At 34.7% G+C, this 20,265-nt stretch overlaps 1 protein-coding gene across 1 annotated transcript; it reads right to left on the minus strand.

The window, feature by feature from the left end:
* Positions 1-3,340: 3,340 nt before the first annotated feature.
* LOC109617073 (microfibril-associated glycoprotein 4) lies at positions 3,341-8,105 on the minus strand. Its single transcript, XM_066071403.1, has 5 exons — positions 7,628-8,105; positions 5,696-5,844; positions 5,126-5,222; positions 4,584-4,754; positions 3,341-4,268 (listed from the first exon to the last, which is right to left on the minus strand). The coding sequence occupies exons 1-5, from the start codon at positions 7,941-7,943 to the stop codon at positions 4,027-4,029; spliced, it is 975 nt and encodes a 324-aa protein (XP_065927475.1). The 5' UTR covers positions 7,944-8,105; the 3' UTR covers positions 3,341-4,026.
* Positions 8,106-20,265: the final 12,160 nt, after the last annotated feature.

Consider the following 20,265-nt stretch of genomic DNA (forward strand, 5'->3'; position numbering starts at 1 on the left):
ACTTTCACCAGTTTATAATTTTCTTTCACAGTATTCAACCAAAATATACTTTTTAGAAAATTTTGGAAAGTAAAAAAACAATTATTGTTCTCAACGGGAATCGAACTCATGACCTGTAGGTTTGAAGTGAACCCACTAACCCACTGCGCTACGGTGTAACATACCGATGATGGGAAAGAAACTCTTTAAAAAATTATACTTAATTTTATTGTTTATTTCAATAAATAATACCACACAACGTGAAGGTGTCACATACCACATTACTTGAAAGAAATGAATTTTCCAATTATCGAATTAAATCTATTCATTTAACAAATTTTTCAAAAGAGCGGTCCCCATACATTTCGCCTCAGTTTAAATCAGCCAGTACCGGAATTGCTAGCTTCCAGGTTTACTTTTCTGCGTACTGCGTCATCAAAAAGTGGTGTATAGAGCCACCTTAATGTGTACATGAATCCCTCGACCAAAATTTTAAAATAAATGTCCCCTGAGTCAGGCCCTAGGGCGGGGCAAATATGGTTACATATTGAAAACGTACTAAATTTTTACAATATCTTCATCTTTACTTCCACAGTAGTGGGAGAAAACCTGAATGACTGATGATAATGTTCATGAAATCCTCTTCCCAAAATGTGAAATTTATGGTCAGGGATTAAGACCCTTAGGTGGAGCCAACATAGTCATTCATTGAAAATGTATTCAATCTTGGAAAAAAATGTCTTCTTTACTTCCATAGGGGAAGGAGGTAAACTGTATGCAAGTATATGATGTCCTAACATTTTTCTACCTAAATTGTGAAGTTATGAACATTGGGCTAGAGGTTCAAGCCCTTATGTAGAAATAATATAGCAACAAAATGAAAATTAAAAATTTGTATAAATTATTTTCTAATGGGAGATTAACTTAATTCTTTACTATTATATCTTAAATGTTTTTCCTCAAATTTTGAAATTCATTGACTCTTGGGGTTTACGCTTTTTTTTTTTGGAGGAGGAGGGGTCACTATATACCCATATAGTGAACATGTATTTTTTTAGGTCGCTTCAGTCACTTGGGTACCCTAATGCTGTTGTTTTTATAGGATCTGTTCCTGCTTTTCACAAACTTGAAAATCTAGAATAGTGCAAGTAGCTAGTGTCTGGTGTTATACTGTTTGAAAAACAGCAAGTATAACCAATACTTAATATGGAATCTTTATTGAATGTAGATACATGAAGATCTGATAGTAAAGTGCTGAAACAAATTATAAACAATTTATGAATACATGGGATAATATGCAAACTGACATTTTAACAATTCACACAAAAATGCATTTATATCATATATGTATATATATCATAGTTGTCATAAGAAATAAATTGACTATTATCAAAAAGACGAATTCCAAAATGTACACACAGTATTGAAACAGTAGCCCGAGGGAAATTATGGAATGTAAGTAAAAAAAGGAAAAATTTAATTGAAAAATATAAACATAAACTTCCCACTTTATAGGTGTGCTGTGTACTTAATTAATGACCAGTGAATCATATAAATGATGAAGGTATCATTATATGTTTAACATCAAGATAGGTAAACACGAGAAAATATGGCGCCTACAACCTACTACAGTATCAATCATTACGAGGGTGCTTTATGTTTGCTTTTATAAACATGTCATGGCAAAAACAACAAATAAAATGAGTATTTCATATATCTAAATACATATGATACTTACAATTTAAGGGGACAAGAATGAAACATGGAAATATGTTAGGAAAGAAAATGTGTAGCACTGCGGCGGGACCGCACGTACACAGCGTGAAAAACTGAACATAGAAGAGTTCAACATAAAGAGAAATAACTCTCAGACTGTACAGTACATCAAGAAAGAAAACTTTTGGCTCCACTACAGGTGTATTTCAGTAGCTGAATATGCCAATATTATTTTTAATCAAAACGAATTTTTAAAAAAATGAAAGTATTAGAATATTTTAAATCTTATGAAGTTACATTATACACTAAATTCATCTTTAAAATGCTTTGTTAAAAATAAACGTAAATTTCAGATAAAAAGTACACTATAACCGTTATCAAAACACAGTTCATACCTATGATTCTGTACCTTATTATCAAAATATGCGAAAACCGGGAACACACCGTTAATAGTACTAAGGTGACCTTCGGGCCTATGGGACTGTTGTTTAAAAAGAAATTTTAAAAATTGCGGCCCGTTTCAAATCTTAACGTGATAGTTCCAGTAACACACAGGCATGTTTCTTGATCTTCTTCAGCATTTTCGTTTACCCAAAATGCCAATTGATAGTGTCAGAGAAAAAGTTATATATTCAAAGCAGTTTTCATTTCTTTCTGACTTTCTATGTGACTGTTCTTTAAAATGTATTCAGGTGAGAGGTTGTTTAAAGGCTTATTTAATGCTGCATATATTTTATCAAAAGTCAATATCATCATCAAACCAGAAAAATTTCAATATCTAAAATTCTCTAATCAAGAAATATTGATTTACAATAATGTCAAATGTCTTTGTTTTCTTGAAAATAAATAAAATCTTAAAGGGACCTGAACACGATTTTAGATTTTATTTTTTATTATTCTATGTATAAAATGGCTTACTTGCGCATCTTGAATGATTGACCAAAATTTGAAAGTTTTAAGTCAAGTTATAAGAGAGATACAGAAGTAAGAAATCAATGTTATTAAACAAAGCTCGAGTCTTATATTTATTTGCAAATAATGTTCAGTATGGAATTACTATTACTTTGACAAAATGACTTGTGGCAAACTAGGTAAACTGATTCAACGTGTTCATAAATAATATTATTAACAGAAGAAAGCAACATTTGATTGATTAAAAATTGATTTAAAATACCCATGCTACCATTCTGAACATAACAAATGGAAGAATTTTTTAATATTTTGAAATCAAGTCGTGTCTAAATCTCTTTAAGATGACCTTATGTAAGTTTCAATTTGTTTTCAGATCTCAGATACTGTTTATTACCGTGAATGATTTAATAGTTTTGATGAAGATTTGATTACAAGAGGCGATTTCTCTTTCGATTTACAATTTGAATTTCCCATCAAATTTCAACTACAATCGTACAGCGTAGCCACCTTATTCAAAAACAAGGTATTTAATCCAAAGCGGATTATTGATGAATCGTGAAAGAGATGCAACGTTTTTTTAGTGAATGCTATTTTCGGATCTTCTTTTTTTCTATACTTAACCATTCCTATGAAATAAACATATGTCTTGAATTTTTTTTCTTATTGCTCTTGAGCTGTCATTGTATAAGCTGAAGGTTTTTTTCCGTAAAGATGTACACTACCGGCTCTTCAATGATGATGCAATAGAACAGATAGTTTATTTAAGATCCAGGTAAACTGTTCAAAATAAATCACAGAGATACGTGAAATAAATCACAGAGATACGTGAAATAAATCACAGAGATACGTGAAATAAGATTTAGCCAATAGAAGTGATGGTTTATCACTAGATCATAACTTTATGTGGAAACTTTATTGCATACAGATTATGTACATGTCAAAAATTTATTGAGACATAACATATACTCTAAGAATCTTGAAAAATATTCGATGCATTTCAGATAACAATTTAGAATTGATATAGTAAGATTATACAATTATACAGTGCGCTTATGATATAAACGAGAAAAGCTACTTTTATGAATTATTTATCCGGCATAAGAAATTCTTTTTTAAAGACATGTTTCAACAAAACCGGTTCAAAACAGAAACAATGAGAAAAATGTTTGTTATGATACCGACGCAAAAATGTTCATCTTACAGTCACTTACTTGAACAGTATAAATGCCATTCTTGTGGTACGTAATTGTTGATTATAAGTGGCCAAAAGACAAAATAATATGATCTTTTGAATTTCAAAGAGAAAAATATTTTGCCGTTTACTTCAAAACAAGTTTGTATATAGAAAACAAGCATCAATGCAATTTTAAGATTAAGGGCAAGTATGTTGTTTGCTGATACTTATTCTTGACTTTAAAGTTATTTTATCAACATTGATGTTCCATTCACGTATGTTCCTGTTGTATATTGTGAATACCAAGGATAAATCCAAGATGTTGAGAGCCAAGGACCGTTGAGATAGGCATCATGACAACTACTGAACCACCAGCCCCCATAGTGGCCATCTGCACAGTTACCATAATTCTTGTCATTGTCGACATCGAAGGTACTAAACTGCATTCCTGTCAGCCTGAGACCGCCACTATATAACAGAACATCATCTAAAATAGACAAGATAATGTATTTATTAGCTATCAAACATCTGTAGGCTTATAATTGACATAATATAGCAGACAATCGGCTAAAAAATATAAAGACAATTTTTTTTAAAAACTATTATACATTTTTTTGAAGATATCCCTAATTGTCAAACTTATTTTAAAATATTGTTGCTTCTCTAAAGATTAAAATAACACTTTATATTCCTATGTTTTACTTCTCTATATAAAAATAGTTCAAAAAGTTGTTTCTTCGAAATTCAGCTTATAAACGAGGGAATTTCCACGCCTTGTAAAAAAGTCAGTTATTTGATTTACCTAAATTTCCATTTCCAGGCACTGCAAGTTGAAGTTTATAGTTCAGGTCCTCGCCAAAAACATAAAACTGATGATACATCTTGAAAGATACAGAACCACCGTTCATCGGCGTAATTGTGACTCGCAGTGACAAATTTCGTCCATTTGTTAGCTGATGTATGGCATCGTTTCCTAAAATGATAAATATTTACATACGAGCAAGATACAGATATACTGTACAGTTGATACAGATAAACTGTAAATTGTTTGTATAAAAATCAATTAGTATCAACCCAGATGCTGTCGTAAGTGCCATACAAACGTAATTTACGTTTGCATCTCCGACTGCATGCAAACAATAAAAAATCTATAAAAAAAATTAAATGAACTTAGACTAGTGAAAAAAAATGTTGACACTTTACAAGCTTCTTAAAGAACAACATCCGTTGCTTGAATTCTGGAATCGGTTTTAACCTTTCACTGCATTAATATAAATTTGGTCGTTTGCATGTACTGTGACAATAATGTTTACTACGCGATCAAATAGAATATGTTTTCTTTACCAATCCAGTAGTCAACATTAGGTGATCCAAATCCGAGTTTGTACTCCGTCCAATTCCGATAAAAGCTTTCTTCTCCGTTAACTCGTCTTTGTATTGCCTGCAAAAATAATGTATTTCTCTGTTTTACAGTGAACAATAGTGTCTGTTTAGTGTTAACTTTGTTTATTATATTCAGAGTAAAACATTTCAAATGATAAATTGTAACGGATAAAGACTTAACCTGTGCGTCAAATGAAATAATATGAAATATATCATGTTTTCAATATTTGATAGTTGATTTTATCGAGTAGAAATATCAACAAATATAAATAAGATAGATATTGGTTTTATGCTAATATTGAATTCCTCTTTTAAAGTGTAATGTGTATAGACTATACAAAAACAAAAGACCAAAGCCACGTACGGAATATATTTTCTTTTCAATGACTGGCAGAACACATTTTACCGTTGTTGTTTTTTAAAAAACTTATGTGCTGTTATTTATGTAATTCATGCAGAGCCAAAATCAGTGTCATTTAATATTTCTTTCTGTTTTATTGTAAAGCACTGATTTTCTTATTATATACTGACCGTCCATCCTCCACCCTCTGTCTCCATATCACAGTAGACCTGAACAGGACGGTAATTAGGGTCAGACCTCTCCCAAGGGTAAATAGTGTACACTCCGGATTTTCTTTTCCCGTTCATGTATAGTGACTTGCAGTCCAGTGGTAAAGTCTCTGTTTAAAAAAAAAACTCGTAAACTATACAAACATGTCAAAATAGCCAAAAGAAGAACAAAATTTATCATTATTCATTAATTATAATTTTAATATTTTTAAGGAATTTAATGTAATATACATGACTTTTGTTATTTTTTTTTAATCTTATGAAGGATCCATTTTATAATATTGTGGAAGTGTTGATTTTGCGTGTGATTGTATAAATAAAATGATCAGTATATGTGATTTGATAAAATATGTGTTCATGTTGTTTTCATCCAATCATCATTTCATTCTCTATTCATCTTCTTCTACTGCATGAATCTATTAATAAAAGAATATCGACGTATTCGATTGGCCTAGCCACTTTGGCGGGTCGTGAAATTTATAAAAAAAAAAAAAACAACAAAAAAACAAACAACAATTAACAGGATCTGAGAGTGACCAGACCAGTTACTACTCAGGGCGTAAGCAAGTGTATGATTCTAGCCACATATTTATATAGAACACGCACAGTAGTAGTTTTTATCTCATGCTAACATTTCCTCTATTTAATGTGTGAATGAATAAATGATAACATAGTCTGTCATATATATATATTTATATATATATATATATATATATATATATATATATATATATATATATATATATATATATATATATATATATATATATATATATATATACCGTAAATCAGTTTTCTTCCGCGTGTATCCAATTTCCACTTTGTTCGCGACGATTTCCGAATCGCGGAAAATAAATCAGCGTAAATTTGATACAAAGTTTCCTTTTTGAAATAGAGTTCTCTCTTTCCTGATGAAGTGTACAGGTAAATAAAAGTACGGTGAACTGTGTTCAGTTAGTTTACTTAGAGGTAAAAATTGCGGGATCGGAGGACAAGCGCCAGATAATAGATTTGTATGCCTGGTTTTTAATTTAATAATCCATTGACAAGCTAATTAAAACGTTCGCTTTCCTTGCATAAACCGATGTCTAATTATACCTGAGCTACTGGTGCATGTATATGTAACGGTATATGATCTATTTATTTATGACTGTTTGCGTTTTCGGAAATATTTGTCGGTAATTAGTTCACATTAAGGAAATCGTGTAAATGGTTTCATTGTCCGAATTTTTCATTACAAAGAGCGACAATTTAGATACTTTTCGCCACTTTCCTCACAGGTTTAGACAATCGTAAATTATGTTTACAATGTGACTTTGAAATAGTGAAAATTAGATTCGCGTAAATTTTATATACCCTTCTAGGCTCTGATTCGCGGAAAAAACATGACGTTGAAAAAACCTTATACACGGTATATATATAAATATATATATATATATATATATATATATATATATATATATATATATATATATATATATATATATATATATATATATATACAATAATTTAGTATTTTGATAATTTTACTCTATAAATGATGAAAACGTAATGTTTACATTTACTCGTAACGCTATATTCTACCCTTTATTTGTAAGGTATTTTGCATAATGTAGTGAACTCTTCTTTAACTGAATATTTGATTTTAAAGTAAAATAACTCAGCAATGACATATTTGCATCAATCAGAAATGTTGCCAGTTTCCAAACATTGGATAGATTTGATCATTAGACATAATGATATATTAGTGTAAAAAAATAGAAACAATTCAAAAGGAAATATATAAACTTAGAACAGACTGTTTGATAAGTATCAAGGAGTTCAAAAAATATATACCTATCACTGCAAATTAATGATATACTGAAATAAATAAGAGATATACTGATATCGTACCTGTTGGTTGTATTTCAAAGATTGTGTATGATCTCCACCCTGCTTCGCTAACCGTCATGTTGGAGGGATCACATGAGCTTCTATGTATATAAAGTCTGCACATATTTGACCGAGAGTTAAAGCTGAAACATTCGCATCCATTTATGCACGATCGGGAACAGCTGGCAAACGAAACAGCGTGCAAATTGTCTGATGGTGCCTGTGTCGAGATTTTGTTGTCAACCTCAAGATTTGCTCTGAATTGTTGGCATTCCATAGCCTTCGACATGGAAATCAACGTTAACAGCAAATGCAGTCGATCGACGATTGTTGTCATAATTTGTTGACTATATCTTTCACGTTAATTTTTTTTCACTTTCCCTAGTCCGTTAGCACTGTAGCATTTCAAGAAAGCTCATAACTAAAAGCATTCTTTGAACCCAGAACTGAACTGAAATGTGACGTTGCTATAACCGTCAACAACTAAGCTTAACATGACAGATAGTTTGTTTAGATATTTTAAAGTACTTTTTCATACAATAATGAGCTTTAAAATGATTGGACAACAATAATAAGAACATTGTAACAGAGAAGCTTTCCATTGGTTTACACATTTCGCAAAATTACATTTTTAAACTGTTTATTGATTTACTGTTGCAAGTATATTCCATTAGGGACGTTTTAGTGAAAAAAAACATGATTATTATAGTTTGTCTATAATCACATATTTTAAAATCATATATAAACATGAATTTATTTATTTTTTCATATGCAGGATGAACTAAAAATTCATTTAGTTAGAGTACATTTTCTACTTTTAGAATTAACATATGCATCGGGATTGTTCATTAAAAAATGAATAATACTATTACGATCATTTAGAAGCTGAGTCCTATTTTGTTAAATTAAATATCTGTAAAGTTTACCACAGGATAGTAATGAATGTTGATAAAGTTAGTTAATAATTTGACTAAATTTGACAGTTAATTATATTTACGTTGTCAAAACAATTTCACTTCGTATTGTTATTTTTTTCTTTAAATCTACGGATGAAAAAGAGATAGCTCTAATTAGGTTTGACCAACCTTAATTGAAAATTATAATGTATTAACATTTCCCTTTAAGTATAGTAAACACATTACATAAGGTATATTAGATATTAATTTAGTCTACAAAACTGAGATCAATAATAAACAAAGAATGAATATTGGATTACCCGAACACATTTTTATTTTAGTGTTAAAAGCTGTTTCTTGTTGAACGTGTTTATATTTGTATCCTTATATATTTTAAAGACATAGGGCGTATATTAAATATTATTCATTTGCCATTAATCATCAAAAAGTATTAGAAATTTTATATAATTTTCTTTTATATCCTTTTTATCAAATGAGATTTAACAAATACTAGCAAGAGAATTTTATTTGTATCTAAAACCTTTATTTTAATCAATACATTTTGATAGCTTTTTGTGTTTAATAATGTAAATTAATTAGGATTATTAGAATAATATATTTAGTTGTCACTTCATTCAAATACAAATATGTTCTATGAAGAGGATGTTGTCTGATAAATAAGTATTTCTATGAAATTTGTAATAGTAAAGACAAAAACAATTTTTTGAAATTTTTTATATACATGTATCTATGTAACGGACAATCATATAAATACATGTATAAGTAATGAACTAGTCTCATGTATGTGATATACAGCAACATTACTCATGAATGAACGAAACAAGGATTCAGGAACTAATGAGAAGTAAATCATTTTCATAATCATTCATTCAAATAACTAAATCGGTATGAAAATCCATCTTGAAATCCATGCTACCCACATGTATGAAATATTTGAACACTTAATTTTCTCACTTGCCTCAACTTGCTCATGAATAATTGAAATATTGGTATTACAGTGAATATCATATTTAAACACGGACATAGTTACCAGCAGGTGTCAAACGATAACAAAAAGTTCAGGTAACATTGTAATATTTTAGTGGTAAACAGAATTTGATTCGAATTCAATACATATTTCATAGCTATATAATATTGTGCTATGTGTATAAACTGCAATTATAGATGAATTCGCAGAAAGATTGAACTATGGATATTCCAATCCTTTGTATCTGACATTACAAATTCGGTGAATTCAGGGGTGTATTTTAAATACATTATTTAATAATTATTATATCAGATTTAATAGAGACCATAAACTGAGAACAGACTAAAGTCTTATTTCAAACCAGTGTTTATCTGACAGAATAAAGCAAACCATGTAAATATTTAAAACACACTGGTTCAGACCTGAAACAATGTTTTGTGCTTTTTTTATATAAAGAATGTTACGGCATTAAAAATATTAATTGTGGTGGGGGCAGAGGTATCATAGAGTTATTTGTACGTGCTACCTTAACGGTTTGTTTTTGCAGATCTACGAATTTCGTAGACAATGAGTATAAGCAAAAACAAACAAAAATCAGTAGAGATAACTTACAGGAGTTAAACGTGGTATTCGAAAAAAGAAAATAGTTGAAGCTATCATAAATCAATAATTTTCCACACAGAAAAGTTGACATTTTATAAATCTATACTACTATATTAAAATAATACACTCGAATTTGTGGGCTCTAATACCGAGAAATGGGAAGAGTACTGTCATTGGTTTTATATATTTTAAACATTGTTGGGACTTGAAGATTACCAATTTGTTTTTATTTTTTTCAATCAAGCTTCGCTAATTAATAATCAACGAAAGTTCCTTTTAAAAAATCCGGATATCGTATGGATTTTTCGGATTTTACAATCTTGCGTATGCGCATTACATTCACGCTAAATCACGGGAGGCTCGTTAGTTTATGTTTCCACAATATCACATTTGCATGGATGAACTCAGAAACGATATTGCAAATACGTGTAAATTTTCATTCAAAATTTGTCATATATATTCTGTTCATCAACGGAAATACGGGAGATGACTCTAACTCAGTGCATTTAATAAGAAAAATCCCGAGAGTTCCGAAATTTCAACTTCGAAGCGTGTGGAAAATGTTGCTTAATGAAGAGTTGAATTCTTCATTAATATGAAATAAACTTTGACATGAAAGGTATTACAGCCTCAAAATGGTTTATTATGAATAATTTGACTGTTATTTTCAATGCAGCTTCATTAATTATTTTTTTCATAATCGTTTTGGAGCGATTTTTTATGTCTCTGTTCTAACTTAGTGAAACAAATGTCGGAATCGAGATCATTTATCCCATTCTGTTTACTGGAGCTGAGTAATAAGCGCTTCCGGTTTATCACTCCCTTTCGATCCTCGTTGATCACGTGGGTTGTGATAGTATATAAGCGGCTACAACGGAGGTTGTAAGGCAGTTGCAGTCTGAAGCTGAAGGTGTTCACTTCGTAATAGGTGAGGACAAACCCTTGGTATTAGGATAAGTCTTATGTGCCTGAATAAGGCTTTCGAGACTTGAGTTGTTATTATATTAGCTGGTGATAGCTGTTAGGGTTAATAGAAAGCGCGCGCGCTCCATAATAGAGTGGGATATTGTAAATATTATTGATTAAAATATTTGATTGAGAAATTTATAGTTTCTTTACATATTTCTTAAATTGTTCAGGCAGAGCAGCCGAATACCTGAACCCAGAAACGTTACATAAATTTGGTGGCAGCGTCGGGATTCGGCAAATGAAATAATCTATACTAATAATTTTAATTCAGTATTTACAATGGAGGAAATAGTAGATGAAGAAATTTCATTTTTTGAGAGCAGTTGCGAGCGATTGCGCAAGGAGATAGAGAGATACTCAACACCGTTAGATAGACGAGCGCAAGCGCGTGATTCAGGCATAGCGACTTTGGTTGGTGCGATCGGGGACCAGAGTCAAGCAACTGATGATACAGTGGTACTGCAGGGAAATGAGCAAAGTGGAAACCTTGTTGAAGGAGCATCCAATGAACATGTTACAGTGCGACCAGCGAGAGCGCAAAACAGAAATGGCAGAAGCGAAACGGAACTTGCGGATGCGCTGTATAATTACAGCTTAAGGAATGATAAACATCCAGTTATGGTGAGCGCACAGCGGAGAGCGCGAGCGCCGTCGATTGTGAATGCTTCTGCTTTATTAGCGAATGCGCCAAATGATAGACAAAGAGATTTTCATAGTAGCGCACAGACGCATAGCCTGGGAGCTGGAACCAGAAATTTGATAAATGAAAATCGACTACGAGAGGAATTTGACCACGGTAATAAAGGTTCAAGGTGTAACATCAAACCAGCGACATTTGATGGAAGTAATTCTTGGCTTGACTATAAGTCCCATTTTGATGCATGCACTACTATAAACAATTGGTCGGAAAAAGAGAAAGGCCGGTATTTAGCTGTATCACTAAGAGGGACAGCTCAGGGCATACTGGGAAATGTTTCGAAAGAAACAGGGCAGCATTATGACTTGTTGGTAAAAGCTCTTGAAGAACGATTTGCTCCACCCAATCAGACCGAACTTTACCGGGCGCAGTTAAAGGAGAGAAAACAAAGAGCGTCTGAGACCCTGTCCGAGCTAGGACAGGCCATCCGTAGATTGAAGTGCCTTGCGTATCCTACGGCGACATCGGAATTAAGGGAGACGCTTGGTAAGGACGCATTCATTGATGCACTAGTAAATTCGGATATGCGCTTGCGCATTAAACAGAATAGGCCTGAAAACTTAAATGATGCAATCCGACTTGCTGTAGAACTAGATGCATACTATAGAACAGAAAGGCGAGGTGATTTGCGGATGATTGAGGGTAAGGAACGCGAGTGCGATCAACCCGCACAATCAACAGAGCTTATTGAATTAATGACGAGGATGCAAACCCAGTTAGATAATTTGGAAAAACAGGTCCAAGATCAGAATTTTCGGAGGAGACGAACATTACAGTTGCCAGTCAGAAACACAAATGATGGGGTGACTTGCTATTGCTGCAAGGAAAAGGGACACATTCGTAGACATTGTCCGAAACTTAAAGATAAAGAAACAAACAGAAACAGTAATGCATCAGCGAAGAAAGGTGGCAATGCGCGGCGGATATGTAGTGAGCGCAGGAGGAAGCAGCGCTATGCGCAAGGACATGTTGGTGGAAACACCATGATTAACGAATCTGGTATTTTTGTTGAAGCTGATATACATGGAGTACGGTCAAAAATGTTGATTGATACAGGTGCATCATTGACGTTGATCTCAAAAAGGGTGCATGATATAATTTCAGCAGAAAAACGCCCAGCACTAGAGGAGAGTGGACAGAAAGTTTTGAACGCAAGTGGAAACCCACTTTCTCTATATGGAAAAGCAGAATATCATATCAAAATTGGGAAGACTGAAGCATTTATCCCAGCAATGGTTACAGATGTTACGGTCGATGGAATCCTTGGTCTAGATTTTCTGAAGAAAGGCAAGGGTATTATAGATCTCAACTCTAATACAATACGACTTAACAATGAGGAATATCGCATTTCTTGTGAGGGGACCCTGGGTTGTTTTCGTGTTGTTGCGGCCGACGATATTTGCATCCCTCCTAGGAGTGAAATAATTGTAGAGGCTAAAGTTCCAGGACAGAATACATTTGGAGCCTCAGACTATATTGTCGAGCCAGAAGAGAGATTTCTTGAGAAGGGGCGTGCTTTCGTAGGTAGGACATTGGTTAAGGGCAGTGAAACGGTGCCTGTATGTCTGATGAATGTTACAGACGTTGCTCAGCAAATCTACAAGGGGACTTTGCTGGCAAAAATGACGGCTGCTGATGAAGAGAATCCGCAAGAAACAGCGGTAGTAAATAGTTCAAAACTACGACCTGATTTGCGAGAATTGCTTGATCGATGTAAGGAAAATCTATCTAATGCACAAGCTATGCAAGCCGATAAATTCCTTCAAAGGTATCAGCACTTGTTTGCTTCTTCGAACTTTGATTTAGGTCGAACCTCAGTAGTTAAACACAAAATCAACACTGGGCCTATAGAGAAACCAATTAAACAAGGGGCACGAAGAATTCCTTTGCATCTAATGCAAGAAGTTGATAAACAGGTGAACGAAATGTTGGAGAAAGGGGTAATTGAACCCTCTAATAGCCCCTGGGCTTCACCTGTGGTTCTTGTGCGCAAGAAAGATGGGTCGATGCGCTTCTGCATAGATTATAGACGACTCAATGAAGTCACAGTTAAGGACGCGTATCCCCTTCCAAACATAGAAGAAGCATTTGATCATCTGTCAGGACATGCTTTATTCTCTACGCTTGACCTCAACAGCGGCTACTGGCAGGTTGCAATGGAAGAGGATGACAAGAGTAAAACAGCATTTGTAACGCGCAAAGGTTTATTCCAGTTCAAGGTAATGCCTTTTGGTCTTACCTGTGCGCCTGCGACATTTGAACGCTTAATGGAGACGGTCCTTGCAGGTCTACAATGGGACAAATGTCTTGTATATCTCGATGATATTATAGTTATTGGTAAGTCATTCGACGATATGCTTTGCAACCTTGAAAGGGTATTTGATAGACTGCTGAGAGCGGGGCTTAAATTAAAAGCAAGAAAGTGCAATCTGTTTGCCACTAAGGTCTCGTATCTAGGGCATATCATTTCACAAGAGGGCATTGCAACAGACCCGGAAAAAATCAAAGCAGTTGCGGAATGGCCAGTTCCGTCTTCTGTGTCTGAGGTCCGCTCCTTTCTAGGATTGTGCAGCTACTATAGGCGATTTATCAGGGACTTTGCTTCAGAAGCAAAACCGTTGCACCGCTTGACAGAGAAAGGGCGCAAGTTTCAATGGACAAAGGAGACGCATGATGCTTTTGAAACACTTCGAAACAGGCTGATTTCTGCACCAATATTATCACTGCCAGACATATCTAAACCATTTATACTTGACACAGACGCAAGCAATTGGTCTATAGGCGCAGTGCTTTCTCAAGAAATAAATGGAAAGGAGCGCGTGATAGCTTATGCAAGTCGCACACTGACAAAAGCCGAAAAACGATATTGTGTGACTCGAAAAGAGTTATTGGCTGTAGTGCACTTTATTAAACACTACCGCCATTATCTGTACGGCAGACGGTTCCTACTTAGAACAGACCATGGATCGCTTAGGTGGTTGCTTAAATTCAAGAATCCAGAGGGCCAGTTGGCAAGATGGCTCGAGGTCATTAGCACGTATGACATGACGATTGAGCACCGCCCAGGTAAGAAACATGGAAATGCGGACGCGCTTAGTAGGATACCCTGCAGTCAATGTGGATATGTCCCTACTTTGGAAGATTCGCCTCTTCCATCAGTGAAAACTTTGCAAGCGTTTCCAAAACTCGATAAAGAGTACTCTGAAGCAGAAAATGGAAATCTACTGGAAGCGCAAGGAGGTAACAAAGATATTCAGCTAGTGCGCCAGTGGGTCGAAAATGGCAGACGACCAGCATTTTCTGATGTGACACAATATGGTTATGTAGTGAAGTCACTATGGAACCAATTTGAGAGACTGAGCATTCAAAATGGATTCTTAGTACGGCGATGGATTTTGCTTCCTTCAAACCGAGAGACATTTCAAGTCATAATACCTGACTCAGAGAGGAGGAATGTACTAAAGATGTGCCATGATAATAAAACATCAGGTCATCTTGGTGTTACGAAAACATTGGCCAGAATTAGACAGAGGTATTATTGGCCGGGATTACAACAAGACGTCCATCAGTACATAGCAGGCTGTGATGCTTGTAGTAGACGAAAGAATCCAATCCCTAAGCGTCGGGCACCAATGCAGATTCTAGCATCTGGTGTGCCAATGGAAAGATTGGCCTCTGATATTTTGTGCGAATTACCCGAAACAGACAGGGGGAATCGTCATATTCTCGTCGTGGCAGATTATTTCACGAAATGGACGGAGGCGTTTGCTCTACCGAATATGGAGGCAGAAACTATCGCCCGCACAATCATGGAGCAAGTGATAGTAAGATTTGGCGTACCCTCTGTTATCCATTCAGATCAGGGGCGCCAGTATGAAAGCAAGCTATTTATGGAGATGTGTCGGTTGTTGGGAATAACAAAAACCAGGACTACCCCATATCATCCTAAATCGGATGGGATGGTTGAGCGCTTCAACCGAACGCTGATATCAATGTTGAGCACTTATGTTCAAGAAAATCAAAAGGATTGGGACTTGCATCTTCCCTATATCCTTATGGCGTACCGCTCAACAGTACATGAGAGTACCAACTTTTCTCCAAATATGCTAATGCTTGGAAGAGAGGCAACAACACCTCTAGATTTAATGTTTGAAATGCCAACAGAGATGAAAGACATTCCAGAGCATCAATGGGTCTGGGTTTTGCGCGAGCGCTTAGAAAACGCGCATGCAGTTGTGAGAGAACATATGCCAGGTGAGATGCTTCGACAGAAAAAGTATCATGATACTAAGGTGTCTTGGTCTTCATTCGAGACAGGAGATATGGTTTATGTATACTTTCCGGTAAGGAAGAGTGGATGCTCTCCAAAGTTAACATCTTTTTGGAGAGGGCCTTTCGAAATACAGAATAAACTGTCTGATGTTCTTTACACGGTTGCATGCGGGTCTCGCGGGAAGAACACAGTAATACATTGTGATAGAATGAGAAGATGTCAACCTCAGATCCTTCAGGGAGAAACTGAGGAAGATCTGGTTGAGAAAGAGGATGATCAGATTGTTGACGAGCAATCTCAAGACAATGTTCTTGTTGCTGAGGGACCTTGCGCATTAAAAGAAGAAATTGGCGCATGCGAAAATAGTAGACCGCGGCGTACTAAAAACTTACCGAAATGGCTGCAGGACTATGAAGTCGATTACAGCGCTTAAAGCCTTTCAAATTTCATAGTAGATATGTGTAAATGTTGTTTTTATTTGAGTTTTTGACATTAGAGTAATTGTAGCATGTTTGTTTTCTTTTCGTAATAGATAATGGTGAATACAAAAACAACACCTAGGATGGAAGGCCATCGATGTCCAATGTGTAATGTCAGGATTGCAAATGAGAGCGAGTGGGAAAAGCATGTGGTGGAATGTGGAAGAAAGCGAAGGCAGAAGAAATTTGAATGCGCCGATTGTGACTATGCCACGAATAAGAAAAGTGACATGGGGAGACATCGCCGCACTCGACATAATGAAATTGTTTCAGTTACGGCTGATAGCGGCACTGATGATTGGGAGCAACTGGACCCAGGGAATATGTCGGATGTAGTTGGAAGTACACCACAGCAGTCCCTGGTTGAAGAAGTTGTCCAAAGAAAGCCGACAAGACCGACTCCTGTTTGCGCGCCAGCAACAAAGTCGAAGGTTTCTCAGGATCTTCTGACGCCACGCGCTCCTTCTCCGTTTCGACACCCGATGACCACTCCAAGAAAACGCTCATCCATTGATGCAGATTTATCTCCAGTGTCTGTATTGTCGTCTCGTGATGCAAATACACAGACACAGCGTCATCTTGTCGATGCCAGTACCCAGACCAATGGGCAGTTCGAAGATGTGGGTACGCAGACTGAAGGACACAAACGGCGGAAACTGGATCGAGTGCAGGAGACGTATCAAAGAGACGGAAAAACAGTTGTTGAAATTCACGAGGACGAGAATTGGTTCTAAAGGAAGCGTTTTGGCATTTGTTGACTGAAATCTTTTGAAATCATAACATGTTTTTGTGATCATAAAACAGCGGCGCTTGCGCCATTCATAAATCATTGGCTGATTTGTACTATGATGGTTTTCTTTTTACGACAATGACTCTTTTTGCTGATTTTATTTGTTCATAGAGCATACTCTATTAATCATTTGTTGATTTATCAGAATAATTGAAAGTCGTAAATTTAGTCTTTTGTTGTGTCATTATTATAGTTTTCATGTCCCTTGCGTGATAGTTAGACCAGGTTAATGATTTAAATGCGAGACGCATTTCCTGGAGGCGTGGGTAATGAAACAAATGTCGGAATCGAGATCATTTATCCCATTCTGTTTACTGGAGCTGAGTAATAAGCGCTTCCAGTTTATCACTCCCTTTCGATCCTCGTTGATCACGTGGGTTGTGATAGTATATAAGCGGCTACAACGGAGGTTGTAAGGCAGTTGCAGTCTGAAGCTGAAGGTGTTCACTTCGTAATAGGTGAGGACAAACCCTTGGTATTAGGATAAGTCTTATGTGCCTGAATAAGGCTTTCGAGACTTGGGTTGTTATTATATTAGCTGGTGATAGCTGTTAGGGTTAATAGAAAGCGCGCGCGCTCCATAATAGAGTGGGATATTGTAAATATTATTGATTAAAATATTTGATTGAGAAATTTATAGTTTCTTTACATATTTCTTAAATTGCTCAGGCAGAGCAGCCGAATACCTGAACCCAGAAACGTTACATTAGCAGAGTGTAGTGAAATAAATAGCATTATTGCAGTCTTAAAGCTTTATTATGTAAACGGCAACAATAAATAGTGTCGATGTATTTATTTCGTAAATTTCCGATATCATATACAATGTCAACCATTAACGCACTGGTCAAAGTCTTGTGCGTTTTATTTGTAATAAAATCATTTTTTTTAAATATTAATGTTACTCTAATATCTACTCGAACACACAAACACACACACATAGATAGATAGATAGATAGATAGATAGATAGATAGATAGATAGATAGATAGATAGATAGATCTAAAATCTTGCTTTCGATGACAAACAGACCCCAGAGCGCTCAGGTCGCACACTACCCGGTCGTTTAAGATACAGGTGTGATACAGTTAAACGACAATTTGAGAGGATCGGAAGGATACACATTGCATAGATATTTACAGATGTAATAGGCACAAATATTACAATAACTCTCAAAATAATATATACCTGCCCATACCAGGAAGTCATTCTCAATATACGTTTTCAAAAGGAATTAAACTAAAACTAAGAAACCCCCCCCCCCTCCCATACATGTACATAAACACACTCAACACTTCATGAATTCAGAATGTTTCGTTTAAAGAATCCATTACTTACACAATAAGTAAACGGGCGTCATACTTAATAAAATAAAACAAAATCTTTCATTTGCAAGGGGTTAAATGAACCTATATATATAGAATAGCGAAAACGTTTAAATATGTGTGAACGTTTTCATGACGTTACCATGATCATAGCGCGCGCTTATCGCTTCTTGTTGGATTTAAGCAAACAAAAAGTCTTGGGTAGTTTAACAATTCTAAATTGTTTGCCTTTTTCAATTGTAAATAATAAACAGCAATGTGACAAAATTTACGGGTATATGAACTTGGTTTGTCACGTGATCACATCCTGTGAAGCCCGAAGGGCTGCTCAGAATATTAGATCAAGTACCAACCAAGTTAATTAAACTTGCTCTTAATTTCTTAATTGAACATTGACATTCAGTAGGATGTGCTTTTGATATGGTTTATCTTATAATGACATTGTTAATAGTAATAGTTAATAGTAATACAATTGGTAATTGTATTTTAAGAAACTAGTGGTCATTATTGTTATAGAAAGATGCTACTGGGAATGTCAATTTTGTGTGGTAACCTTTACGTTTAAGTATGTCGAAATTGTCATGCTCGTAGCCTTAAAGGGGCATGGTCACGATTTTGGTCAAATTCTATTTTTTTCTGTTTTCATTATTTACAATGCTTAAGAAAAGTATTTCTACTGATCAAATGAAATTTGAGGGTCAGTTGTAAAGTTATAAACAAGATACAGGGCTCACAATTCTTTGTCATGTAAACAAGGCTCGTGCCCTGTTGTTGTTTTCATAGGTTCAATATACCAGTAAAAAATCTTTTTCAAGCTGATTTGTCTATCTTCTTATTCATTTTAAGCATAAATAAACAGTTCCTTACGTTTAACACATTCATTAGGTCTAAAACTGGAATTTTCACTTCAACATTCAAAATGTAAACAAAAGCTTTGTTTACATAGCAAAGAATTGCATGCTCTGTAGCTTGCTTATAACTCAACGAATGACACTCAAATTTTAGTTGCCTATTGAAAATGCCTTACTGAAGCATTGTGAACATTAAAATCGGAAAAATAATTTGTGACTAAAATCGTGACCATGCCCCTTTAATAGGAAAGGTTGTTATAAAAACTAAAGTCCTCATACGTAGGAGGTGTACACTCATCCATAAAAATGCAGAATCTGTGTTTGCCTGTTGTCAATGTATATTTTTATACAGACTTATGCATTATCACTCTCAGCTACTAGGTTTTTTGTGACATATTTTTTTTATTTAACAAATACATTTAAATTGAATCTTCACGTATGAAATTATGTTGATCGTTAAGGTTCTATTGATTTTTATACATTGTTATGTTTTGTTTAAAAAGGCGGCCATGTACATGTATTTGAGTCTTCTAAAATTTTTGAAGAGATTTAACATATATTTTAAAACATTTGAATTTATTTGTGAAAACTTTTCAGGTGTGTTAATATCGATGTATCATTAATAACAATCTATAATTCAATATTATCCTTAAAGCTGTAGTTATACATTCTTCCCATATTAAATACAGATAATTCCTTGACGCAGTTTATTAACTCCATGTCATCAGGTATCGATGATATATTTTGACATCGTTTGAAAAATAGTTAAGGAAAACCTAGGACGGAGAACGG

Source organism: Magallana gigas, chromosome 9 (assembly GCF_963853765.1).
Source record: "Magallana gigas chromosome 9, xbMagGiga1.1, whole genome shotgun sequence".
In the NCBI taxonomy this organism is placed as follows: domain Eukaryota; kingdom Metazoa; phylum Mollusca; class Bivalvia; order Ostreida; family Ostreidae; genus Magallana; species Magallana gigas.